The 26,283-nt window shown below is 48.2% G+C and overlaps 1 protein-coding gene across 1 annotated transcript; it reads right to left on the bottom strand.

Moving 5' to 3' along the window:
• Nucleotides 1–3,932: 3,932 nt before the first annotated feature.
• On the bottom strand, nucleotides 3,933–26,232 carry DNAJC11 (DnaJ heat shock protein family (Hsp40) member C11). The gene is made up of 16 exons (XM_086476110.1): nucleotides 26,161–26,232; nucleotides 22,482–22,611; nucleotides 20,236–20,309; nucleotides 18,971–19,072; nucleotides 13,694–13,822; nucleotides 12,863–12,985; nucleotides 11,468–11,541; nucleotides 10,291–10,480; nucleotides 9,818–9,903; nucleotides 9,252–9,368; nucleotides 8,091–8,246; nucleotides 7,720–7,789; nucleotides 7,539–7,596; nucleotides 6,732–6,874; nucleotides 6,127–6,256; nucleotides 3,933–5,465 (listed from the first exon to the last, which is right to left on the bottom strand). The coding sequence occupies exons 1-16, from the start codon at nucleotides 26,230–26,232 to the stop codon at nucleotides 5,440–5,442; spliced, it is 1,680 nt and encodes a 559-aa protein (XP_086332236.1). The 3' UTR covers nucleotides 3,933–5,439.
• Between the last annotated feature and the right edge of the window lie 51 nt (nucleotides 26,233–26,283).

Below are 26,283 nucleotides of genomic sequence, written 5' to 3' on the forward strand. Positions count from 1 at the left end.
TGAGACTGGATTTATGATCAAAAGACGGGAATCTTTAACCGATTGGTTGCAAATTACACAGATAAAAGCAAGTGCAGGCTATGCAGCTAGCCAGGTGAAGTGCAATGAAGATCCATCCAGCGTGAGGAGGACGGGAGAGCGCTGAGGCCCCCACTGACTCTGCAGTCCCTCGACGGGGCTTCCTAGGGCCTCGGCTGGAGGGAAATCTGTTCAGAAACGGGACAGGGAGTCGAGGCTTGTATGTGAGGCCACCGCGATGGCGGCGGCGTTCCTCGATGACCAGAGCAAACCGTGTGCGTTGCACAACGTCGGTTTGCATTTCGGGTATTTCCCTGACGTTATGAACAATGTGTGTGCGGTCTGGTGAGACCATGAGGCGAGGGGAGTCGCTGGCTGGTGCTGCGGACCAGCCGTACCAGTAGGAACGTGTCCACGTTCATCCTGCAGATACGCCGCGTTAGACCAGCGCCTTATCCGAGTACTGGCTCCTCGGGAGATGCATCCTGGTGAGGACCACGCGTCTTTCCAGAACACAGAGCCAGGTCCCCTCCTTCGGACACCTGACACGGGGCTGCCGAAGCTGCGGGCAGACAGTCGGGCACTGCAGTGCCCTGGGGCTCCGCTGCGTGGGACATGGAGCGGGGGGTGAGAGGTCTGCCGGCCCGGGGCAGGGCGACGGAGCTGCACGATGTGCAACTGTTCTTCTGTCCTGCTTCTCTACAAAAATCCCGTTCCACCAAGCTGCCACAACTGACTCTGGGTTCTGAAAACCAGCTCCAGCTTCTGTAAAACCTTAAGACCATGACCGTGGTATGCTGCCTTCAAGAAGCTACCTGGAACCACCGAGGAGTTTGCCAAAGACTTGCCCCCGACGGCTGCCTGACTGTTCTTTGCAGCCAGAAAAATAACCAAAGTTCTCAAATGCTGCCATTTCACTCTGCAAACAGAAAGGCTTTGGAAGATCCCAGTCACAAGCTGCGTGAGGGTTGGACCTGCTCTGAAAATTGGTATCTCTGTGTTTACAGTGTGTCTCCAATTCAACCGGACCTCTGTGGAACGTGTTCCTGAAGCTTTTATGCGAGAAAAGGCGAACTGCCAAGCGAACTGGCTCTTTTTCACAGAGGTTCGGTACTAATCAATGTGACTGACTCTTGTTCTGTTCCCTTTTCAGATTTATCCCAATAGATGGTGTCTGACAAGTCTGGCACGTTACAGTATCAGCAGAGAGAAAAAAAAAAGTAACATCTCCATTCTTTTAGTTCATCACTTTCAGCCATGTATGATTATAGTTTAATTCAGAACTTTATTTTTTCATTAAAACTGTTTTTTTTTTTTTCTTAAACGTGAAACAAGTGATCAGTGATGATTTTGTTTTATTCTGATCTCAGGAGCCTGCTGTTAGGATTTACTGGTGTGTAAAGCGGTTGTGCCAGGTGGCAGCAAGACGTGAAGTCAGGTGTGGGTGGGAGTGCTGCAGACATCCCTTTCCCGCTCTGCAGCGGCCGCTGCTTGCCCAGCCTCTGCTCTAAGGTGAACCGTGGCGGAGCCCCGTCGCTGGCGCGGGGACAAGTGCGGGGCAGGGCGGCGGGGGGCAGCCGGAACGCTGCGCTGGGCTCGCCGAAGGGCGCGAAGGCAGGCGCGGGTCCGAATGCCTACGGCGTCGGCAGCCCGTGGTCCTGGCAGGGGTCCCTCGCGGGGAGCGCCTGAAAGCAGGCTGGGTCGGGAGGAGCCTGGCGTGGGGCAGGGCAACTCGTGCTGGGGGACACTGCTGGCCAAGGTGACCCCATGCCTGCCCCGCTGCCCCGAGCGCCGGGTCCCTGCAGGACCAGGCACCGCAGCCTCAGAAACAGACCTTGGGCTGCGCCGCGCCTGCCTCGCAAAGGCTGGCTGCTCAGCCAGAGCCCAACCAAACCCCTTTAAACCCTCTGGGAGCTGTGCTGAAGGGTTGCTCCTTCCCTCCCACCCGCTGCCCCACCGCAGGGCGGCACCGAGGACCCCAGACCGCCAAAGGGACGCTGGTGCCTTGGTGCCACCCCTCAGCTCCTGCACCTGCCACGACCCCGAAGGCACTGCTGCTCAGCTCGCTGCGGTCAAAGCAGCAGCCTTAACACCCTGGCAAACTTAAAAGATGGGTCGACTCTTTGGAAATGGCAGTGGCTCATATTAGAAGCTAAGCTCTGGTTGCTTACAGCTTCTGGTTTAATTCTGTTGGTAATTTTGTATTATCGAGAGCAACCAACAGAGGTCCCAGAGGAGTTGTAGCTGTAACATGGCAGCTTCCCATAGAGCAGAAACGGCAGTGGTGAAAGCAGTGGTTTCCCAAGCGGAGCTATTCTTGCAGTCTCTTTAAAACTTTGCATTGATAGAAAAGAAGGAAGAGAGGAGGAGGTGGGCTGGAGTAAGCATTCAGCAGGAGAGACGGACCCAGTACCTGGCTCCAAGGGAGGAGAGGGCCGGGCAGCGGACTCCACTCTGGACACAATTCAGCAACGCCTGACAGTCACAGACACCGCAGGGAAGCGAAAATGGGGCTCGTGCTCCAACTACTGCAAGGAAGAACCTGCTGCAGCAGCCTCGAGGATGGGGAAGGGCCCTCGCAGTACTTGAAAGGAGGGGAAAAGCAAGAGTCTGAACCCTCGGTGGGTTGATCTGGTGAGAAAAAACAAGCTATATACCTTTCATGATGTTGAGTCGGGGAATGGGGCAAGGCCTGGGTCAGTACTAATCGTGAGGGACTTTACTTCAACGAGAGCTGCAAATTCAAATGTTCAAAGTACAAAGTTAAGGTTCACCTGTGCCTTGCACAAACTTCTTTGCAATTAGGTAGAGAATTCTGAGGTGCTGGGGGAAGACAGCATAGAACAGAGGGGGCTGTCAGGAGAACTGAGTCAGTTCTCTGATGAGAAGAGCTCTGATCGAGAGGAAAGCACCTGCCCGACTCCAAGCCCTGGCTTGGAGGTACGAACACAAGGGTTTTGTTGCACAGGAGGAGGTTTAAATGGTTTGTACAGCAGAACTGGTGCCTGGAGGTCTGGCTCCTTGTAGCCTTTCACTGGCTGAGCCACCCTGGGACGTGGCTGTCAAAGATGAGAGCACGCACAGGAAGACAAGGGAAGGCTCTAAAAAAGTACATCCTAAACCTGTACCTCCACCTCAAGAACGTGCAGTTCAAAGGCTCTGGCTGAAAAGTCCAGTGTGTGTTCCTGGATCCTCATTAAGGTATTTTAAGCATTTGCTGGGTGAATTAGAGACAGATGTGTCACCTCATGTTTCTGGGCATTTTAGAGTCTGCACCCAAAGACGCTGCCCTCTTACGGGTTTAACTGCTGGAGTAGAAACAACGTGCTCCGCCTCTCCGAAATGTTGTTATTCAAGTGCAGAAATACCAGGGGACATCCTGAAGTACTGAAGCAGTTGTTAGAGTCACATCACTACTTCTCTACATTTTAGCGCAGACTATGCAAGAAAACACTCCCCCGACAGCCGGCTGTAGCTCAGGAAGTTGCCAGAAACGAGAACTGTTTCACTGTGCAAACTCTTCTTATGAAAACACTCCTCAGTGTCATTGCTCCGCTGGACACAGGGCTATGCCAAGATTCTTCTTTGCAATTAGCAGTAAATGTGTTGTCACTATTTGTGTTGGCTGATGCAAAACGTAATTCTTAGTACTGCTCCTGGGAGTGTTTTGCCACGGCCTGGTCACTACGGACTGGCTCTCGCTCCTGACCCCACGCTTTGCCACGCAGTGACATGAAAAAGGAATTTCTGGTGGAGATTTCTGCCCAGTTCGACTCGTTACACGTACAAGCGACCAACAGAGGTGAATAAGCAGGACGTGACAGAGGGTGCAGCTACATTTACAAAACGTGCAACCCTTGCTTTTCAGAGCTTTATTGTCGAGAGTGTCCTACAGATGCAAAGGGAACGTGGGCTACTTTTCAGCTGAGTATCATTTATTGCACATTTTACATTTAATTTCAGATCAACAGAACACTGGTCGTACGTGAAATGAAATTCTGCACCAGAAGCTGGTCACAACTGAGTTCTGTTTTTAGCGAAACCAAGTGAACACTCCTTCACTGTATGAACTTGGGGATTTTTTTTTTTGGGGGGGGGTAGATCTCTTTCAGACTGGCTCAAATGTCTGCTTTTGGAAATCTACTTCTCCCGTTACAAAGACTTGAGCAAAGAGAACCACCGTTGCAGAAAGAAAGGGGCCAGGTACGTGTCAGGGAATGATTTATGGCAGTAGTTGTCCAGAGCAACACAGCTCTGCCGAGATACGGCTTTCCCCCGCTCTGTCTCTCGGTGCAAGCAAGGAAGGCTGTTCTAGGACTCGCCGAGAGAGAGCTGTGACTGAGACACAGCCGCGGTTATTCCGTTTCTCGATGAACAAGCCTCGGCAGCGTTGATGTACGCGGCGAGTGGTAAGGTGCCGTTCCCATCTGCTGTGCCGCTACAACAGGACTGCCCTTTTTGTGGGTAAATCGCTGGCGTGGCTTCTATACAAGATTAATCCAATGGATTTATGTCATAACTGATGCTTTTTAGAAAGGGCAGCTGAATTTTATGTTTTCAGCTCTACCCATTTGGCATCTCTCCTCACTTTGGTCTGGTTTACTTGTATAAACTATGTTCCTCTTTTTCCTAGAAATAAATTAGATGGGAAGGACAGCTGTAGCATCAGAATCAAATTAAATGAATTGCTGTCCTTTCCCACTTGCTTCCCTCTTTTCTTGAAAAGCTTGATAGTACATGGTTCTAGGTAGCAGAAGAATTAACAAGACCATTATAGCCCGTGTCCTTGTCTGGAAGAGCAGTATTTGAAATTAGCAGCTGGATGAATTTGTGCTGAAAAGGTCCTTGTTACTAAAATGCCAAACATACTTGTTCTTAACAAGTACATTTCAAATACAGATTTGAGGTGGAAAACCACCTCTGTCCTCTTTCCATCAGAAGGATTTACACAGAGGCTTTCCAGGAGGTGGCCAGAGAACTTAACGTCCCCTCAGGAGCAGAACGTGTGTTACCTGCCACAGCAAGTCTGTGGAGAAGTGAGAACAGGTCTTCTTCCCTGCTCAGTGCGAGAAGACAGATGTGAGAGCGCACAGCCAGACCGGCCAACTCGCAGCAGGGAAGACTCGGCTGCGGGACGGGCGGTGCTCAGCGCCCGCTCGCACAACCCCAGCAGAAAGCACTGCGCGTTCAGAGTCACGTTGCTTTATTGGTTACTGAGCCACAATTCAGAGAAGTATTGCCTTGGAGCCGCCTGTAGGAGCAGGTTCTCTCCTTTTGTCCCCTAACATAACTGGTAGGACACCACCTGCTATACGGATAGTAAAAATAAAACTGTCTCTGTTCAAACTTGTAGCGCCCGGGGGAAGGTTTTGCAGTTTCCGCTGACCCAGTACCGTACCGGACGCGCACGCTCTCCCCAGATTAGCCGTCTGCGTCGATTCTGTGAGCTGCCGGAGGAGAACAACAAATAGGAACACGCCACCTCGCTGGACGAGACACGTCCCCGCTTGAACTTACCACCGTACCACGGACCGACAGGAACGTTTCTGGCTGCTAATTGAACACGATTCCTATACACTTCCAACGTACCTACAGAAGCTCTGCAAGTTGGGTACGCTTCTGAAATTGGGCCGGGGGGCTGGTCTAGAGTAAACACGGGGTTTGTGCCCTTTGGCCAGCTCCCCAGACCTGCAGGGGTACCAGTAAAACTTGTCACTAGCAGATACAGTTTTCACAAAATTACTCTGTCAGGGAAAATGTTTTCGCAGGCAGATAAATGGGGATGAGGAAGAAATCTGGCTCAGGCCTTCACGCATTCACTTCAGCCCTCGAAGGGCAATCCAGTGCTGTGCATTGCCCGGCAGGGACACCCGCAGCTGCAGGAGGCCTCTGCTTCTAACCCCAGTCAGATGTCTAAGGTGAGATGCTACGAACACCTGCAGTGGTGCTGCTGAGCAATTTTAGGTCAGAGGTACTTCGTGGCCAGCCTGTTCCAGTAAGCCCACTTCTGAACTCCAGAACCCCAGCTCTGTGTGCTCTGCCACAGAGAGCTGAAGCAATCCCTCACTGATTCCTGAAGGAAGAAGCAGGGCGGTCCTTGCTACTCACATTGCTTTGGTATCCTAAGGGCCTCGTTGTCAGCTGACATCACCTGGTGCAGAACTCCTCGGAACTGATAAAGCACTTTCAGACTCTTCTCCTCGCCCACGCAGGGGTCGTAGAAACCCGGCAGCCCAGCCTTGAACCAAAGAAGGACAGACTGAGCATTGGGGAATGGACTTTCACAGCTCTTCTACTGACCAAAAGCATTTATTAGTGCCAGAATGAGGCGTCACTAAAAACAGGGAGTTTTGTTGCCAATGAGGCAAGATGAGAAGCTAAGGAACCACCTCTGCAGTGGGAAGTTCTAACTGCAGAAAAGAGCAAATCAGGGGGTTGGGAAGTTTCTGATGTACAGCCCCAGAGTCTGTAACACACTGTCCCATGCTGCAAATACAGAGACACTGTTTCTTTGGCACTGGAAATGCCCAGAGAAACAGACGTTCCTGGAGGTTCATAACACTTGGTATGCAAATGGCTGCTGTCAATGGATTAGAGTCACTAGCTCAGGCACATCGGAGAAGTCCCCTGGCAGGACAGCACACGGTTCAATCGAAATTCCGAGTCACACATTTGAGCCCTTGAGCCTGGGCTTTGACAGAACAGCTACGTACCTTGGATGCCTCTGTAAGGATGAGTTTAGAGTCTTTCACCAAGCACTGCAGGGGCACAGTCACGTCTATTACTTTCACCTTCTCGTTCTTCCTGCTGTTGTCATTAACAAACTTCCCATACCAGGCGTTCACTACAATCAAACCTGCGTTTCACAGGAAATCACTGATGTGATGAAAGGCTTCCCACCGACAGCTAGGCAGACACTGATGAAAAGACGATCCCAGCATTTTCTCTTGCTTTCAATGACATTTAAATTCTCCTTGCCTGGACCCTCGCTTTTCAAGACAGAGGAACGTTTCTACTTGTGTGTTTGTTAGCACTAGGACGGAAAGACGTGACTTCAACACCATGCTGACCTGACAGTCTAGGTGGACAGTTCACCTTGGAATGTTCTCTGGGAAATTGCTAGCAAACATCAGAAATCAGATTTCCATTATAATCCAGGAGCAAACTGTGCAAGCTGGAGACCAGTGAAACCTAAACTTCAGACTGTAACCTCGCACATATTTATACACACACCTCTTTTGTGGAGAGGCGAATCCAGACTATTGTCTTCAGCCTGTTGATCCATCTCACAGTATACTCCAAGAAAATATTCAGTGGATCCCTACTAAGCTCAGGCACCAGAAGCTGAATCATAATGGAACTTCCCCACTACATGCGCAGCACCACTTACGCTGCGCTTCACTGGGAGTGGAAATGAAGAAACGATACCTGGCATTTCTGCCCCTCAACCACTCAGCCTTTGTATTGTTCCTTCCTCTCTTCAAATTTATGGAACAAGTAAATGGTGTTTTAATCTTTACCCATTCTGGCTTCCTCCGCTTCAATTATCCTCCGGACAGACTCTTGCATTAACCGGACCTGTCATAACACAAGGGGCAGAGCAAAAATCAAGCCATGTCAGACACTGTGTCCAAAAGAGAAAAGCCTGGAGTGAGAACAGCTTCTGTTAAGCAAGGAGGATCAGTTACAGGAAAAACTTACTGCAGCTTCAGCCTCCTGCTTCTTCTGAAGGATGTCGCTGGCTGTACTCTCCCTTTGCTTCTCCAGCTCTCTGGCGTAAGGAAGTCAACATCACATCAGGTCTCCACAGTGGATGGGATTCAGCCACGAAGTGGCAGATCTCTGCTCACCCACCCCAATTACAGCTGACCCCAGCCCCACACAAATGAGCTCGGCTTTAAGGTTCTTCCCCACCTTTCAACACATTTTTGTAGGCTTCCAGAACTCAGTAGTACTGATGATGTCGTGAACGACAGTGCATCAGCTGGGTATCCCAGCCTTTGCACCAGGCTCCCGGAAGCACTTGAGCAGGACTCGCCAGCTCTGAATTTAAACCAGCCTTGCAAGCTCACCTCTCCTTCTGTGCCCTGAGGTAGGGTTTGATGACCAGCCTATGCATGGCAAAGTACATAACTAGAGGTCCCACGGTGGCATAGAACACAGCACTGGGAAGCAGCTGATCTGTTAGGTGGACAGGGAAGAAGTAGGTCTGGCTTGCCCTGTTCAGCCTGGAACAAAAAAAGAACCGAGTGACAGGTAAGGGGAAACGCAGAGTTTAATGCGCTCAATTCAGTGCACTTAGCAGCAGCGTGCACTGCTGAACAGCTGCTGAACCAAAGGAGAGATGAACGATGAGCTCAAAAAGGTGAAAATCTGATAAACCAAAACAAGACAATGGTAAGACAGACATCTGACACCACCCATAGCCAGACTTTTATGTATGAGACATCTCTTGTGATAGTACCTGATCATCCTAAAGTGTTTTTTAATCTCGGGAGAACTGATTTGGTCATTAATTTCACCAGGGAAAGGGACAAACGTTATCATAAAGAGAAAAGAAAATGATTATAGAGAAAGTCTATGTTCGCAACACAGTACAGGAGTATATTCATATTTTCTGACACTTATAATAATACTGATTTTAGAAAACATGACTTTCCTCACGACATTAGTGCTCTTTACAGTAGTTTCAGCATCCTGGCACGCCCTCTGCTGGCGCCAATTAAAAATGCCCCACAGTACCCGAACCCCTAACGAGTTCTGCCCCGCTGTGAGCTGCATCTTGTAACAGTGTGATCACCTCTATTAGCTAACGATAATTCGGTAACTCAAGTACATACTCGTGTACAGCGTTACAGAAATGGAACGCCATGAAATCCATTTCTATTAATACTATTTTCGGAAATCTTCTGTCCACTTACCATAACGCTCCAAAACATACTTTAAGCTGCATTTTCAGAATATTTTGATGCACGTGCATACACACACACACACACACACACACTAGTCCTGAAAGAGGCGGCTCAGGCTCAGAGTAACACCAGCAGAAGGCACACACTGCTGCGGATGGGCGGCCCTTGTATTAGAGGTGAGGGCAGCTGCAACCTCTCACAGTGATGTATCAGTGTACCTGCACTGCCCTAAGGTCGGGACCTTCCCACCTGAATATCTGAAATAGAATAAAGCAGGTTATGGTCAGCCTCTGCAATCTAGAGCTGTAATCTTGAACTGACTTGATTTTCAAAGACACTCCTTGTGGAACACCAACACTGACGGTGGCTCCTAAAATGCTGTGCCTGGAAATCTTCCTCTCTGCTCCGTACTCCACTATGGTCCCAAAGAAACCTGCCCTAGAACAACAGAAACAAAACCTGGTAAGACAGGGAATACTCTTGAATTTCTCTTTATTAATCCTGTAATGCCCCAACAAGTAAAACACAGAAATACATCTGTGTGCAGCAGACGTTGGCTACTGGAAGAGTCACTGTGTAACTACATGAGATTAGCCTTTCAGCTTGTAAAGTAGTAAACAGACTACAAGAACTTCTGGCTTTCTTACTGGTGATAGAGAGATACAGATATCACACACAAGTACTTCAAGTTCCACTTATCTGAAGAGGCACAGAGAGCTAAGCCTCCAAGACACTTACTTCAGCATTTACCAGATTTAATTAATGAAAAGCAGATTCCCAAAGACCACAGAAGCCTTTGATTTGTGTGGAACTTGGAGGCACACAGCAGCAGGAGAGGACAGATTCTTCAGGCCATGAGCAATGTGAATTTGCTCTTGCACACTTACTTGAGAGAACCTTTCACTCGTGTTTGATCCTCATCCTGAAACTTATGCTGATAACTGACCATCATGAAAGAATGCGGGATTCCCAGCTGAAATACAAGAGGGCAAATGTATGAAAACGTACCCTCAGCCACCACTGAACGTTCCCCCAAAGTTCCTTTCTTATCCTTTAAAGCAGCACAGAAAACACAGCAATGCTTGCCGCTGACTTGTCACAGCCTGCAACCTCTGCAGTCTGTGCTGGGCATCCTGACCCTGATCTGAGCTGACCCACATCAGATACGACAACGCTGGGTGCAGAGCGTCGTGCTCTGCCAAACGCAGCTGGTTACCTCCGCCACGTCTTCACACGAGACAGCACCAACTGCCCCGTGAGCCTCTAGTCCAAGCCAAAACACTGCTGGGACAGAAAAGCTGAGGCCCTTCCCCGCCACGGGGCGGTGTCAGCGCGCCCTGGGTACAGCAGCAGGACTCACCTGTAGCGCCATGGTGAAATGGCTCGTCTTTGTATCCCGGACGATGCTGGTGTTCATGGCCGACTGGATGCCCCACCGCCACTGCAAGTACCCCATCGTGTTCTTGTCGAGGTTGCGGGCGAGGACCGTGGTGAGGCCTGGGCGGATCCCACGGGACGAAAACTGCAGGGCACAGTTTGTAGTGATGAAACTAGGAGAAATAAGGAAAGCCTCATCAGTGATAAACACAGGCTCCCAGATGGCCTCCAACTCCTTCTGGCTCAGCAGCAGCCTTGCCGAGTACGCAGAGACTATCCTGCAAAGAGCACGATGCCCGAGGGTTTCAGGGAAAACTCCAAACTAATTTAGGCTGTACTGACCACAGCACCGCCCAGAAGAGCAGGCTCGTGCCCTAGTTTATCGGTCGGTGCCAGCACAGCAGGCTGCCTTTCAGCCTTTACCCTTCTTGCCCTAGGCAGATCAAGTCCTGGTCTTCTGCAGAGGCAGCACACTTGGCTCCTAGAAGGTAGCAGCCCTGCTATTTAATAATCCTCAAGCATCAGCTCCAAAAACCAGCACTAAAGGACTCTACAGGGAACAAGATCCCTGCGTAAGCTCTGAGGAATGGCATATTTACTAAATCAGAAAACATAAAAAGAAGGAAGTCTACACTGGCACCTACGATACTCTAACATATGTCTTCAGTCACAACCCTTACCTTGTACTCTGCAACTTAGGACCTCTGTTCATTTGCAAACAGACACCACACTAGTGCCATTGGCATTATTTCCCCAAAACATGACGTATTATCTCCTTTTTTGCTGTCAGAAACTCTGTCTCACACCTGGAAGCCCCAGCAGAGCTCCCCAAATGTTTGTTCTGCTCCCAGAGCAAACTTCCATTGCTCTGATTGTGAGATCACACCTCAAGTATCCTGAATTCACGACAAGATCAAATAAAATCTAAGGATCTGGAACACAGACCGTCCTTAAACTGGAAGTACGAAAATGGAGGACACCAACACACAAAAAGAACAGAAGCATTTTGGTCAGTACTAAAGCACGATCCTAAGTCTAAGGAAGAAATACCTTATTTTGTAGGACAGAAAGCAAATCCAGCATTAATATGGAAAAGAATTCAAGCAGTTCAGTTCCTTAGTGTGGAATATTAACCATTAGACCATTTCTCTAATATTTACCATCTCGGTGTAAGATTACGGAATATCTTCAGACCGAAGAGAGGTCCCTGAAGGTCTCCTGCTCCAAACTCCAACTGTTCAAATGCACAATGCCAAATTGTTAGAAGAAAACATCTTTTACAACAGGGACAAAGTACTTCACACGTGCCATTTACATCACAGACATTTTACACTTCTGAGTAACACTCACCCCATATTTCAGCATCCTCTCTTTTCTGCTAGCTTTGCATTCAGAATAAGAGGTGTCTCACCGAGTAGGGCCCCCATGAGTGCAACAAAGACAGTTTTGTAGGGCCACAGGCTACTCCTACTAGTACTGGCTCTGGCTGCTCCAGCGAAAATAGAGAAAACACCTCCATCACAGCCCCACAGCGGCAAACAAGGCAGAGCTTGGCTGCTGCCCTCTGAGATTAAGAGTCCTCCTCAGGACAGCCTCACAGTAACGTGGTCAGCAGTTCTGCTGCTGCACCGTCTCAGCATCTGCAAAACACGCCTGCTGCTTCATCCACTAGTCTGGGTGACTTCCAAGGCTGCTATTCAATGTCCATTTGGTGCTGTTCAGTCTCATTAACAAAAGCAGTTCCTAGACCTGACACTTTTCACGACAAAATCTGAAAAAGCAGTTCCTACTACATCTGCATCTCCCAAATAAGTTTATTACATGGGTTTTTAAAGACTTTTTTAGTCAACTGACTCACGACACTCTCCACAAGCTCCTGTATTACCAATATTACAAAATCCTGATGCAAATCAAATGCCTCTAGTCTCATGAATTCTCAAAGGAGAGGAAAACTCCCATTTCTCACAAGCTGAGGAAACAGGTTAGCAGGTGCTAGTGTGCAAAGAGGAAGGCACAGAAAGCAGCCACCTGCCAGCCATAGCAGCAGTGCCACGAGCATCTCAAACAAAGCCACAGGTGTAGGGAGGCACAGCTTGCGGGTGGTAACACGGGACCTTCCAGCTACTTAGATGGTATCTGCCTGGGGTTCAAACGGTTCTCCCCCATAACTTCTTCCCTTGTGAGCAGAGCAGCTTTGACAGCAACGGCAAACTATCACGCTGCCCTCAAGCGCACGCTCGCAGCACCAGAAGGCACCTGGGAGCCTTCAGACAGTGGAATTAGAAAGGCTAGAGAGAACAGGTAACAGTTCTGTCAGCACAAGGGAAGTCCAAAATGCATGGCCAAATGGAAAGGGGAAAAAAATGCAGAAGAAACAAGGCCTTCCCCTTTTCTCATATTCCTTTAAGAACTCCTTTTTCTACATTCTACAGAACGTAGAAAATGAGAGATGAAACAGAGCTAAAGTTCCCTAAAGAAAACAAACGCGAGGTTAACTACTCCCAGCAGCCTCGAACAGACTGTATACCAAAATGCCTAACAGCTAGTACTCTTACCTCTCCCCAGCCCTTGGCAGATGTCACTCGTCTCAGAGCAACATTAATCGATCCACCTCCATTCCCATTCTGGGTGGAAAGGTTACCAGACAGTATCGCTGTGTCCGTGGCGGTCAGTGGTGCCTGAAAAATGAATATATTGTTACCGACTGCTCTGACCCCAGTTCACACATTTAAGGCATATTCTGCAAGGACACAAGCATGACTGCAGAGAGCATGAGTGCAGACAGGTAACACTCCAGCTGACTCCTTGTCATCCACTAAGCTCAGGTGTTTGAACCAGACATGGCCACACTTGCTCTAAATTTTGCAGTCAAAGATCAAGTATGGCAAAAAGTGAGATAATTCTTACAGTACCGGGCATCTGTGACACCTTTAATGTACCACCTTGCAGCCCTGACCCCGAGCTGCAAACCCTTCTAATCTCACTAGCAGACTGAATTTCTTCAGCTCTCTGGAACAGAGGAAACACTCCCCCGTCTTTTCCTCACCCACATCCTCAAAACTGGGCGTCGTTTGTTTTAACACACCAAACACTCCGTGTTCAGGGAGAACCAGATGCCTGGTTTTGGTCATGACCGAGCCTCCCTGCTCGCAGGAAGGCAGGACTGCTGTAGCCTGCAAAGCAGCCACACAAACACCTGCTGTACAGTCCACACGCAGTCCTGCTGGCACCAAGCTTCCTCTTCCCACCCACACTGGTAATCGCGTCCTTCCCCAAATCCAGATGAGAACACCCTGAGCTGTGTTTCGTTTCCTGTTGCCTTACAGGGTGGTGCCCCATCAGCTCAGGCCCTGCTCCACACCAGCAGCAGTGTCTGCCCTCCTTACCTCAATGGACTGGGATATGTGCATTTTGTTTATCTCAATCTGGGGAAAGCTGCTCCCAGGCACATCTTCGTATTCCTCGTCGTAACGATCAAAGAGGTCAGTGGCGTCTATTCCAACGCTAATTGTTCCCTAACGAACGACAAGCGAAGCAAGTACTTGGCGTTAACATCCAACGCATGTAGTGTGCAAATGGCTAAACCATCCTTGTATAGGACTACTTTTTTGCAGTTTTCTCTTGTTCTGCAATTACCTGTTCCATTCTAAAATGCATTTCTTACACATTCAAGACAAGCAAAAAAGAACGATTACAATATGCTAAAACAGCAATACAAATCATAAAGCAAACTGGATAAAAGACAGTTTTTCAGCAGGAATGCAACTTGTAAATACTAGCAGGCAATTTTTCTATCGTGGCACACTACAAAAGTAGGTAAAACACTTTTACACAGCAGGTTTCTTCTTCCCCCACAACTGACTCCGCTCAGTCAGTATTTCAAAGTTGAAATAATGTATTTTAGAAAAGGATTCTCTTCAACGGAACCTGGCCAGAAATCCTCTAAATGCTTTCTTCTTATGAGTTACCTGAAACAACTCAGTTTTGAGCTGCATCGTTCACTTGCCATTGACCTCATTAGTCAAAAATTTTGTTTTCTTTTTCCTAGTTTATATCTTATAATCAGAAGAAAAGCTTGACAAAGACAGACTTAGCAAGTGGCAAGTACTTCCTTTCTGAGACCACAGAAAAGCTTATTCCTACAAAAAACTAGGCCACAGCTAAACAGTCTGGCTACCTGCTGCTGTGCTCATTCAGACTAACTGCCAGAGTGGGTTTACTTGAAAAGGGCACAATTAGATCCTTGTCTGGGTCATATAACTTCAAGAGGCTTTGGAAACCTTCCCTATAGAACCATTAAACAGCATTCTAGCTCATATAAAATGTACCAGTTGCAATAAAAAGAAAAACCCTCTGTGCACAAGCACAGAATGAACTCTGAGCAATTTATATAAAGAAACTCAATAGTTGGGTAGGTACAAAACCCATTCACACCGAGTCCAAGTATGGATTGAAATTCTTATTTCAGTCTGAGTGAGCATTTTTCCTTTCTCACTCCACTCTAACCCAATACTGCACCATAAATACAGAAAGAATTGCAGAGTTTGACAGGACTCAAAACCTCTCTCTGGTTTGGCTCCCAACTCTTTATTTGCTCAGGAGATTCCCGACCTCTTCTCAAGGCTTATTTTCTGATTTTTCACACAGCAAAAATTGGGTAAATACTTTAAGACAGGAAGGGGCGATTCTTTCCAGGACGACTCTGGAAGGTGAGCTGTGCCCCAGCTGTTTACAAATTACTCTGGGCAGGCTGGCGAATTTCAAAGCAATTAGGCTCATCATTCTGTTCAGCACCAGCGATGAGCTCCTGCCCTTTACGCAGAAGGCTACTTTTCAGGAACCATCCACAAAGTCACCTTCAAGGGATCTGCTCTCCAGATGCTACAGCTTCTTCGGTTTCAGCCCTCTCCTATGTTGTGCTGTCCTTGAAACGAGGCCAAAACAAGAGGGAAGCAAGGCAAAACCGCCAACTGCCCAGGAAGCGGCGCAGCCCTGTGCTGCTCTCCAGCTCTCTGGAAAGACAGAGCAGAACGGCCGAAGAGAAACAGAAAGTGCCGACTCCGCTCAATGACTCCAGCCAACGCGCTCCAGAGCGGACGATCAAACGTGTCTAAACACAAGCGAGCATTTATTTTAACAGAAGAGAGAACTATTTCCATTTTTCCCTGGTGCTCTTCAGTTCAAGGACGTGTAAAACTCAAGATTTTTCATAACAGAGGCAGGATGGAAAGAAAGGTTTTCCACGTGGAGTGCCACATTCAGCACAGAACCTCTGCCAGACTGCAACTTTAAATTCCAAGTTAAACATTTTTACACAAGGGATATCATGCCGAGTAGTAAGCATGCTGAATTTGAATGGCAAGACGACAGAAAATTGCATAATTCCAACTCAGACCAGAATATCGGCGGCAGTAAAGCTTTCTCAAGAATTTGCACTAAGAAAAACTGCACTGAAAAACACCTTACCATACTATGTTTGTTCATACCACCATGCTTGTACCCTTTGTAAAGACGCACCAAGGTCCACACACATTCTTCGAGTTCATTGCACCTCCTTTCTTTCAGTCATACTCAAAATCTTATGATTTCCTTTTTCACACCTATGAATTTTAGAGCAAATATCCCTCCCAATGAGAAAAGGAAAACACCTGAACCCATCCATGAAAATCCACAAGACCCATTCAGAGGAAAGGAGCGTCTCCGTTCCCTCCCCGGCGCCTCAGCGGACCTTCTATCGAGCTGCCTTTGGCCGAAGCGAGCAGCGGGCTCTGTGCAGACATTTCACCTCCCACCAAGCAGGTGAAGTCACCCTCCGAGGGCTACAGATCCTGGCAAGGAAACTGGCTCAGGCGCAAGCACAGGAAAAGCAGCAGATGGTGAAGTTAAAAATATTCCCAGAGAACGACAGCACCCCCTATGCCACCGGATAATAGAGAGGGGACCGCTGCTGCTCGCAGCTCCCCATCAGCCACCTGCTCAGGCCGTTGGAAACGAAAAAGCCCTCCCCGAAGAAGGAGCAGCAGGAAAAGAGCCGCACAGCTCCGCTCAGCAGTCAGCGGTGCACATGCAGCATGCTGCAGCGCTGGGGCACGGCGCTACCCAGCCACCACAGTTGCTATCTGTACCAGCTTTTAAATCACCTCCATTCGCCATCCTGCGAACACGGAACAGACTTTACTGGCGGAATTAAGAGGTGTGCCAGGGAACACACTCCCGCCTCGCCTTTTTTCTTGGGGATTTACCTTCTGGAAGGTGACATATGGAAGCTGTGCCAGATTAAGCCTTGAGGGACCTGCGTGTCTTAGATGCTGACCTTCCGCAGCAGGAAAATAACGGGATTTAATTTCTCCTAACAGGAAGCGGCACTTCTCAAATCAAGCAGTGAACTTTTCAACCCTTCTGCATGTCTTCGAAATCAAAACAAAGCTCTAAAAGCAAATAATAGACTCAATTCGAAACTTGCCAAATTGCCTACATCTGGTTATTGCTCAACATTTCTGGTTAAAATGCTTTATTTTGCTGGAACTGTTTTATAGAACTGACAAAATGTTGGAGATTTTAAAATAACTTGCGTTCGTGTATGACACGATCACAGCTGCGCTACCCAATTCCACAGGAACACTGCCTGGAGAGGCATTTCTATAGGCTGCCAGCCCGCAATTGCTGTAAACACCCAGATGGCTAATTTTATCCCAGGACACAGAGGCTGAGGCTTACAATGCAGCTCCACTTTGTGCTGCTCACAGCCACGGCGAGGCGCCCAGATAAAACGTCAAATTCCCAAAGCCACAGAGACGCACAAGGTGGACATAACCATGCCCCTCTCCAAGAACACCCTTCTGACCCCAATCGCCCTCTTCTCCAGCAGAGACAGTTCGACTTGCCCGTTTTGTGGCACCCAGAAATCCCTTCCTGCCTGCAATAACTTTGCCAGCAGATATTAACGGAACACTTTGCTTATTTACCCTTTCAGTACCAACGCGTTCTTCGCATCTCTGCACTGTCCACAACAGCCTGGTGATCTCTATCAGTCCATTTGCTTTGCTAACACCAGCACAGATCCAAAGCCTTTGCCAAGGTGAATATCTCAAAACATCACAGGTCTTCTCAGATGGACGTCCTAAGATGATACAGTCCTAAGCATTACTGTACTCACACTTCCATCCACTCAGAAAACACTGTGATTTTAAACTGCTGGCCATGAAAACACCTGCAACCTTCAAAACCAATGGTAATAGTAGTTAACCAACTGATAGTTTGTTTCTCGGGTTATGCAAGTCACCCTGCAATGCTGCAGAAGTCCGTGCGTGAACACGCCGACGCAGCAGCCCTCCTCTTTCAAAGCCCCCAAAAGAGTACAGCCACCTGCGCTTCAGGATCCAGAACCTGTGTTGACTGCAAGCCTCCAGTGAGAGCTCTGGGGATACCCAGTTTTCCACCAAGAACAGAAGCATTTATAAATAAAACAAAACCTGATGTCTCATTACAGTTTATTTTTTCAAGATGAAGAAAGTTTGTCTACGTATATATCTGCATGGATACCTTGGGGCAGATAGAGGAAAATGAATGCTCCCCACCAGAGACCATTCCTATACCACACACAAGAAAAAGATTTCCAACACATTTCAAAAAATTAGTACAAAAGGGTTTCTGATAGTTTAAGTAAAAAAAAAAAAAAAAAAAAGAAAAACGTAGACACAGGCAAACTGGAGTATGAACACGTGCTGAGTGTAGACACAGCTCTTGGATAATGTTATTCACTGCATGAGAACCAAGATTTTTGTGATGTAACAAGCTGTGAAACCTCAGTCAGTGACAATCCTGACAAAAGCTGGGTTTGCCTAGCGTACTTATCAAGCCAAGCCAGACCATTCGCATTCCAAACTACTGGAGTATTCCAGTTGCAGCAGGTGACAGAGGAAGCAGCGGTCGATTGTCATTTCCACCTCTCCCTGCCACCAGGTACCCTCCACACAGTGTCCTTGACCACCTCTGAACAGCCAAGACCCAGCTGCGAGGTGGGTCACCCCGTGTCAGTTTACTGCTCACACAGACCGAGATGGGAACAGAACACTCGACGACTCTCACCCTGAGAATCTCAACACCTCATCCCTAGTTCTCAGCACGCGCTAACTGTGAAACGGGCAAGACCCCAGTCCTGTTCAGGCCGATTTTGCTCACTGTGCTGCAGCCAGAAGAGTTCTGCTCCCCAGCTGCTTTGGTGGCTGCCTCCCATTTTTTCACTGGTTTCAAAGCTGCATTTGAATATCTCCCCACGTTGTTGTGACACTACAGCAGCGTCGAAGGAAAACCCATCAGGTAACTGCAGGGAGTTTCATTGTGTTTGGAATACTTGTAAAGAAATCATAAGTATTTCAGTGTTAGGTCTGTTTTCTTGACATTGCTGAAAGAGATACTTTGCTCCTACATGTTTCAATGAAAAAAAGAAACGACCTTTCAATAGAGGATTACTGTTCAAAGAATTAGCTGTTTTCCTTAAATTGTCCAGAGAAACCGCACACTCAAAAAAGGAAAAGTAACTCACCAAGTGCAGATACCGACGGGGCTATTTACTCTCACCCCCTCTCTAGGCTCATCACACCCTGCACATTCATAATAACTTATGGATCCAGTCTGGAGACTAGGATGAAGTCTTTGCTTACCTTTGGATTAGTTCGCTGCTGCAGTCGTCTTTCTTCCCTCTCTCTCTGCAAACGCTCAAATTCTTCCCTGATTTCAGCTGGAGTTCTTTTCCTTTCCACAACCTGCTCAAAAAGAAATTAAAATTAAAAGATTAACAGAAAGAGGATGTTCAGGGTATTGCATCGCTGACGGGACGGAGGTCCACCAACCTGGTATGCTCTAACACGTTGCCCCCGCGGCTGCTGTAAGTCACTCTGCGTGAACTACAGTACTCAGGGTTTGGAAGGAAATGCCTGGGCCAGATCAAATGGCAGGTGTGAGAGAAAACCCCACGCTTTGAGAGAAGGGAAAATGGTCTCGTTATTTCTGTTCCCTTGACAAAACCAGGGCGAGCAGGTTTCGGACCACAAGCACAAGACACGGCAGCGCAGCCCTTACCATGGCTACCCATTAACTTCTCTGCTGGGTGTAGACACAAAAATGAAAATGACTGAAAGCTTCCGGCCTGAGGTAAACTGATTAAATGAGAGTTTTGTGATTTCAGGCTATGCTGATTCACATCTGTTCATCTTGCACGTCTCAGGGAATGATTATCAGGTATGGCTCTAGGTACGGACAGAAAGAGTATTGGATTTGGCTTTTGAGAATAAGATCAAGCCTGCCACAGGCAGCTCAAAAACGCCTGCTGCACACTGCCACCGCTCCACATGTCTTGCTGCTAACTCCAAACTTGGCCTTGGTGCTGACCTGACCCAATACAACGTGATTCTGCAGCAAGCAGCAGCGTGATGCAATCAACTAAGACTGGCAGAGGCCAGCAAGGGGACCTAACAGGAAAGCCGCGAATGGACAAGTTCTCTTCCAAAGCCCATAAAAACCAACCAAACAAAAAAACCCACAACCCCAAAATGCCCAGAAAGAAAAAGTAATTTCGAACCCGGAGGCTAGCCGATGCCAGAAAAAAGTTTCCTATGAAAAAGATAAGACCAGATGGACAATAATGACGCATTTGTCTCAGACAAAGATGTTGCGTGTCACGGTAATATCCTATTAGGCAGCTCTGAATGTCAGGTTTATTGTTCTCTTGTCAAGGGAAAAACCTAAGTATTCTTTGAAAATCCATCATGGTGTTTCAGCAGAGACAGAAATAACTAAACAAGGTTGCCTTCAAACAAACGGGCATTTATTACCATCAAGATGTCAGTGCAGCTCGATATAACAAGAATGTCAGATAAAGGTGGATTTAGTCAGTTCCACTGGCCGCAAGGTGCTAAATTTCTCTCACCTCCCATCCTTCCATTTCCAGTCCTCTCCTCCCATATATGTCATAGATGGCTCTGGTCTGTGGATCACTAAGCACTGCAAGTTAAAATCAAAAGAGAGGAGAGAACTCAGCTTTTGGTCTTCTCCTCGAATTTCAGACCAACACGCTAGTGTTATTGGGAATTCAAGCACAGATCCTGGAAACATGCTCTACAGTCGTATCCAATTTCTACAGTAACTCCCTCTGATGTTTTCACATGCTATATTAACAGGACATGCTTACTTTTCCCCCCAACAGTCCTTTTTTCCCACCTTTTCTTAGTTCTAAAATCAAGAAGTGAAAAGAACACAAGAGAGACATGCAGACCAACTGAGCATGCAGCCGGGGGTTTCAATACTGCTCTCTCTGGCTGACGGGCGACTTGGGCCCCCTAGCAACCCATGGGACGCTCAGCAACTCAGCGAGTGCAGTCCCTGGAAACTGTCTGAGGAGAATCCACATCCACCTCTGTCTAGCTTTCAAAGCTCCTTGCTGCTTCACTCCCTGTCTTCCACCTTCCTCATCACCCCTGCCCACTCTTCCTTTCCCACCCAGTCCAAACACGTGGGACATGCCAAACTCCAGCAAAACAAGTTCCAGGAGGCAGTTCACGCCTGGCCAAACACCAGCTGCAGGGGAGCCGCAAAAACACGTGTAGGATGTGAGTCTCCAAAAAACCACCTGATGCACTGGAGAAAATAAAATATACTGGGACACTACAGAACAGTTACTTGGAAAAAGACTGCACACAGAATTCAGAAGAATCTCTAAAATGTAAGGCATATTTAAATGCATAATCTCTCATACCACACTCTTCCTAAAAAAAAAAAAAAAAATTAAAAATTCATCAGTATTTTTCCCACAGGGTTCCAAGACCAGCTTTGTCATTATCATGTATTTGACTGGGGAGGAACTGATGAGTTTTCAGGGAGCTGGGTGTGTATATTAAGGCAAAAAAGAGGCTGACACTAGTAATTGAGCTTTGATCTGAACTTCTCGAAGATTATTGAACTTGCTACATGTCACAGACACCATTTTTTATAAATTCTGATAAATCTTTTGTTGTGGGATATTAAAAGACGGAAGAGGAAGGGGAAAAAATAGTCAGGAGGTGGAGTGGCTTATTTTCAAGATCTCAAAATTTTTGCTTGTAAGATATTACGCTCACATTCGATACTAAATGAGCAACAATTTACATACACATCACAACAGAGAGCCACGGAATTCCAAGGGAAAGCTGACTCTAATGTAAGACCCACTCATCACACCAAAACGGAATTGTTGAAGCATCCCGAGTTCTTATTCCCCATGCCATCAATGTAAGACCCTCACTGTTCTCCCCAGCAAAAGCTCTCGTATGTCCCAACGTCTAACTAGGGACAACGGGGAAGACTCCACCCACGTTTAAGTCCAATCGGAAGAAACAAATGCTCATCACTCAGAAAACGTGAGAGTAAAAAAAAATTTTTTAGCTCATCTTTGAGGTTTAATAGAGGAATATTTACTCGTAATTTTGCTTTTGTTTCTCTTTAGGCTACAGGACCGGGCATCCAGTCTGGTGCACCAGTGCTGTAACGCAGAAGAGTCCTACCAGCTCCTCACCCACTCGCACTCCAGGTGCCTCGTACCACACTTGCAAAGTGCTGCGAGCTAATTCTAACGAATCGCTTCCTTGTGCCTCGGTTACCTACAGTGACACCAGGATTTAAGTAAATGTCAGCTTAGTTCAGAGCATTTTTAAAGGGCTTTGGCATCCTTGGATGACAAAAAACCTCTGACTACTAGGAACCCATTGTCCTTATCTCAGTCCTACCACATGGAAGAACTTGCTCAAAAACAACGGAGACCGCAACCAGGTGACAGAGAACAGAAACTCCAGATACATCAGTTCAAAAGTAAAATATGAAATCATCTTTCTGTTTTGAGATTGTCAGTCTCCAGTCTCTTATGGGAGAGTCTTTTCAGAGGTAAGGGAAGTGGTGACAAGATCATTTACAACATGCAGGGAATAACCCAGAGACTCCACATCTTGTTTGCTGCAGAATTTACACTGCGTTGCTCCTCTGAGGTACAGGACCGAAGCAGGAAACAAAGCATCACTAAGTATCAGCAAATTTAATTATTACTTTGTAATAAAATATATATCCTCTTCAAAAAGCACAAAGACACAGCCCTCCTTGTGGAAACCCCCTGAAAACAGTTTCTGCGAACTTCAGGCCTCCACTGACCTTCATAAGCTTGGTGAACAAGGTTAAACAGCCGCTCAGCCTGCGTTTTGAGCTCGGGGTCTCTGTGCTTGTCCGGGTGGTACAGCATACACAGCCGGCGGTAGGCAGCTTTCAGCTCTTCCTGAGAGGCCTGTGAAAAGCGGCAAAAATGAATTGAAATGCTATTTAAAAAAGATCATTCTCAAGATCAGCCCTAAAAGAGAAGTCCATCAGCTATTACATTACACTACTTCTACTAACACAAAATCAAGAAGGGACTTTTGTTTCACTACATAAGTTAATAAAATGTTCAATTATGCACACTGGTATTTTCCACACTATTTATAGCGCAACTAGTGACGCCACAGCTCGTCCGTGTATACCTAGGTACAAACAGCTAAGGAAATAAAAAAAAGCAAAGCCCAAGCAATCTGTGTTCGTACATTATTTTTATTAGGCAACTACTGTCTCCTCAATTCAATGCAGCAGAGCAAGAAAAAATAAAGTCACCTGAGGACAAAACCACGTAAATCCAGAGATGTACATCAAACTCTGCTCGTATTTCAATCTTAAACTCTCAAATAGACAATACTATAGCTGTCAGACAGCGCTGACTTTCTGCAGCAGTACAGGTAAGAGACGCAAACCCACAGCTCTACATCCCTCCCTTTGCTGCTCCGCTCCCCGGCCGTGCGGCCCAGGCTCTACCGTGCCGGCAGGCAGGCAGGCAGGGGCATCACCTGCCTGCAGAAACACGCTCCCCCGCGCCCGGTGGACAGCCAGAAGAGAGTGTGTCATTAAATGCATCAAGAGGAAGAAAAAGCCCTGTTCTTTTCCACAGCCACTCTGGAATCTCAGGTGGCGCCCGTCCTCATTCAGACAGACACGCGGTGGAAACAGATTTGGGTGGCTCTTTCAGACTCAGTGGAATAAAACGCCCACCCCTTCCTTTACCATCTCCCAGGAGGCAACCTCACAGCAGGGCTACTTTTTGGCTCCAGAGAGTCCTGGTAACTCCCCCTTTCTCCTCTCACTCCTGCACCACTCCTACTGCAGCAGCTCCTATGCCCTGGCGCCTGGTTAACGCCGATTTAGAAGCGCAGCTGCCAAAACAACCAGAACCTCCCCAAAAGGCACAGGTCACCCGTGCAGCTTCACAGAGCTCCTGAGTGGCCAGTTACAAAGCTGCCCAGGCAGGAATCAGCTCCCGGGGGGCAGGAGGCCACTTCTCTGCGCCAGGAGAAATACGCAGAGTAGAACACCCGAAACAGCCGGCTGGCCCTTGCTGGTCTCCACTGCAGCCAGGGCTCACGGCGGACGGAACACGAGGCTGGCAAGCGAGAAGGGGGCACCCAGAAAACGACTTTGATAAGGGAATTTAAAGACACAAATTCCATTTGCTCTTAATGCTCTTCAGTGACCGAAGCTTTCACAGTTTCCAAGCTTTCACCACGCAAATAAAGGCCCTAAAAGTTCATTTCTTAAAGCAACATCTTTTCTGCAACTTGTGGAAAGGACAGTCTGGGTTTTCACTGCAGAAGTGCATGCGTTTGCATACCAAAGCTAGAAATCCGCTGGGTGTTGAGGACAGCTTAGAATAAATGTTTTCTCTGCACATTGGTACTATTTCACGTTAATGTTTCTCAATGACACAGCAAAAGGGGACCTGCCAAGTCTGCTGGCCCCAAGACAGCAAAGGCAGCTACAGATCAGCTCTTCTTTTTACTACCGTGTGCTTTCTCGGACGGCGGATTTGAACTCGACTGAGAAGGCAGAGGAACATACAGGTCTAAATTGGCATCGTCTAATCAAATTAATGATAAATGGTTTAATGTGCTATTGATTGTATAATAGAAATGAGCAGTTTCATTTTTCATAAATGCCCCGTTCAATAAAACGTTAGATTGGGCCTTTCATCATCATTGAAGAGCTCAGGTCATTGGTTCAATATTTCATGAGCAATAGCCTCTTAGAAACCGCTAAAGAAATACTGACATCATTTCAAATCGCAATGAAACACATAAGTCAGTAATAATCACAGGCCAGTTACATTTTTATTACCAAAATTCCAGCCAAAATTAAAAGACGTCCCATCTCCCTGCGTGGGGTTTAAACGGCTTCACTGAACGCCTCGCCCCCGCCCCCAGGTGTTCAGGGGACTGCAGCCCAGCACGGGTCAGATGCTCCCACACACGCGCGCAGGGCCACCGCTGCTCAGCTGCCTGCCCTCCCCACCGGGGCTGCGGAGTTCCGTGGGTAGCTGTTACTTCAGGCTCAGCTGCCCCATCACACCAAGTTGGCTCAGCACGCAGAAATGCCAGTTCACTGCATTCCACTGCTACGCAGGACGCTGTTACAGAATTTAATTAGCAAGGGGTAATTAACAAAGCAACTACTGCTCTCAGTTGGAATTGCTCCCCCAGGATTGTTTTAACTTGTTTTCCAGCTCCCTGCTGTACCAAACCTGAACTTCCTGGTCTCTAGTGAAGAGCTGAACGCCTGGCTAAGTTAACTATTAAGTGTCCCTGTTAATCTCCCAACCAGTCACAACCCTGGTGCAGCTCCTGCCTTTACGTCAACCTCTACATCTGCACACTGCTGACATTCGGGAGGGTGAATTGCAGAAGCTGTCGGGCGACCTCGAAGCGTGGCCCACCAGCTTTTCACAAGGCTTGGGCTTGAGCTGCACAGAAATTTTGTAAGAGCACATGTTACTGCACGCCGTCAGGGAGCTCTGCACATGGAGTTACTGCCACACATTTTTCCATCAGAAATGCAAAAGACTTCCACAAACAAGACCCAGGAGACTGCCACGAAGGCCACAAGTACGGTTAACCCCAAAGACAAGTTTTTCAAAGCTCTCAGACTGAATTGCATCTACGTCCTGAACCCCCACTACACGCAGCAGCAGCAGTTCAGTAAACGCCCTCTTCAGCAAAAATTGTCAGCATCTTGGCCAGCGTGCTTGAATAGCCAAGTTTGGTTATACACAGCTATACATATAGGTGTATATATAGTGTATATACACACTGTTATTGCATGTGGTGAAACAAGCTACAACACAGTTTAGGCATCCAGATCTTTGGCGATTTGCCTAATTATTACTATAAAATAAGTCGCTATCTCTCATTAAGTTCCAAACAGTTCCAGTGTAAGAAAACTTGCATCAATTGATACCCATTTAGTCTTAAAAATGAAATCGAGGACTATTGAGCCTCCTTTTTTCGGCGAGAGAGGTGTCTTGCAAAAAATGTAGGTGTTTCCAAACTGGAAACGTTTGGGAAGCCCAGACAGCACTGCTCAGAACAGGGAGGAAGATACAACCGAAGCGACAAGGGTGTGGTACACACACGCAGAGGCACCTCTAAGACCAGGCGACCGCACGCCCCGAGAAAAGCCCGGTCGGAGGAATTCCCGCAAACCCCGACGGCCGCACCCTCCGCTCCCGCCCCGCCCCGCCCCGCCCGCCACAGACGGCGGCGCGGCCCGGTTCGGATTCCCGCAGCCCCGCTCCCGGGCAGCGGCTGCCCCAGCCCGGGCCGGAGGAGGCGCTGAGGCCGCCCCGCTCCCACCCGGCGGGCCTGCTCAGGCGGGCACCGGGGTCACGGCCCGCCCGGCCCCGCAGCCCCGCCCCGCCCGGCCCGGCCCGGCCCGGCCCGGCCCCGCCGCCCGCCGCCCGCCGCCGCCGCTCCGGGCCCACCTCCCGCCGCACGTTGAGCAGCGAGTAGTAGTCCTCGTTGTCCGGCACCTCCTCCCCCAAGGCCGCCGCCATCTTCCCGACCTCTCACCCCGCGCCGCCGCGCGGCCGGGCGTGGCGGCGGCG

This window comes from Leptosomus discolor, chromosome 20 (assembly GCF_034619465.1).
Source record: "Leptosomus discolor isolate bLepDis1 chromosome 20, bLepDis1.hap2, whole genome shotgun sequence".
Taxonomy (NCBI): domain Eukaryota; kingdom Metazoa; phylum Chordata; class Aves; order Leptosomiformes; family Leptosomidae; genus Leptosomus; species Leptosomus discolor.

Bases quoted from the DNA above. Each gene is read 5' to 3' on its own strand.
- DNAJC11 (XM_086476110.1), bottom strand. From the start codon at position 26,232: ATGGCGGCGGCCTTGGGGGAGGAGGTGCCGGACAACGAGGACTACTAC. The intron at 10,481-11,467 runs GTAAATATTAGA...TATTTCTCCTAG, and splicing joins CGTAATCTTACACCGAGATG to TTTCATCACTACAAACTGTG. The intron at 9,369-9,817 runs GTAAGTGTGCAA...CTGTTGTTCTAG, and splicing joins CGAGTGAAAGGTTCTCTCAA to GGCAGGTTTCTTTGGGACCA.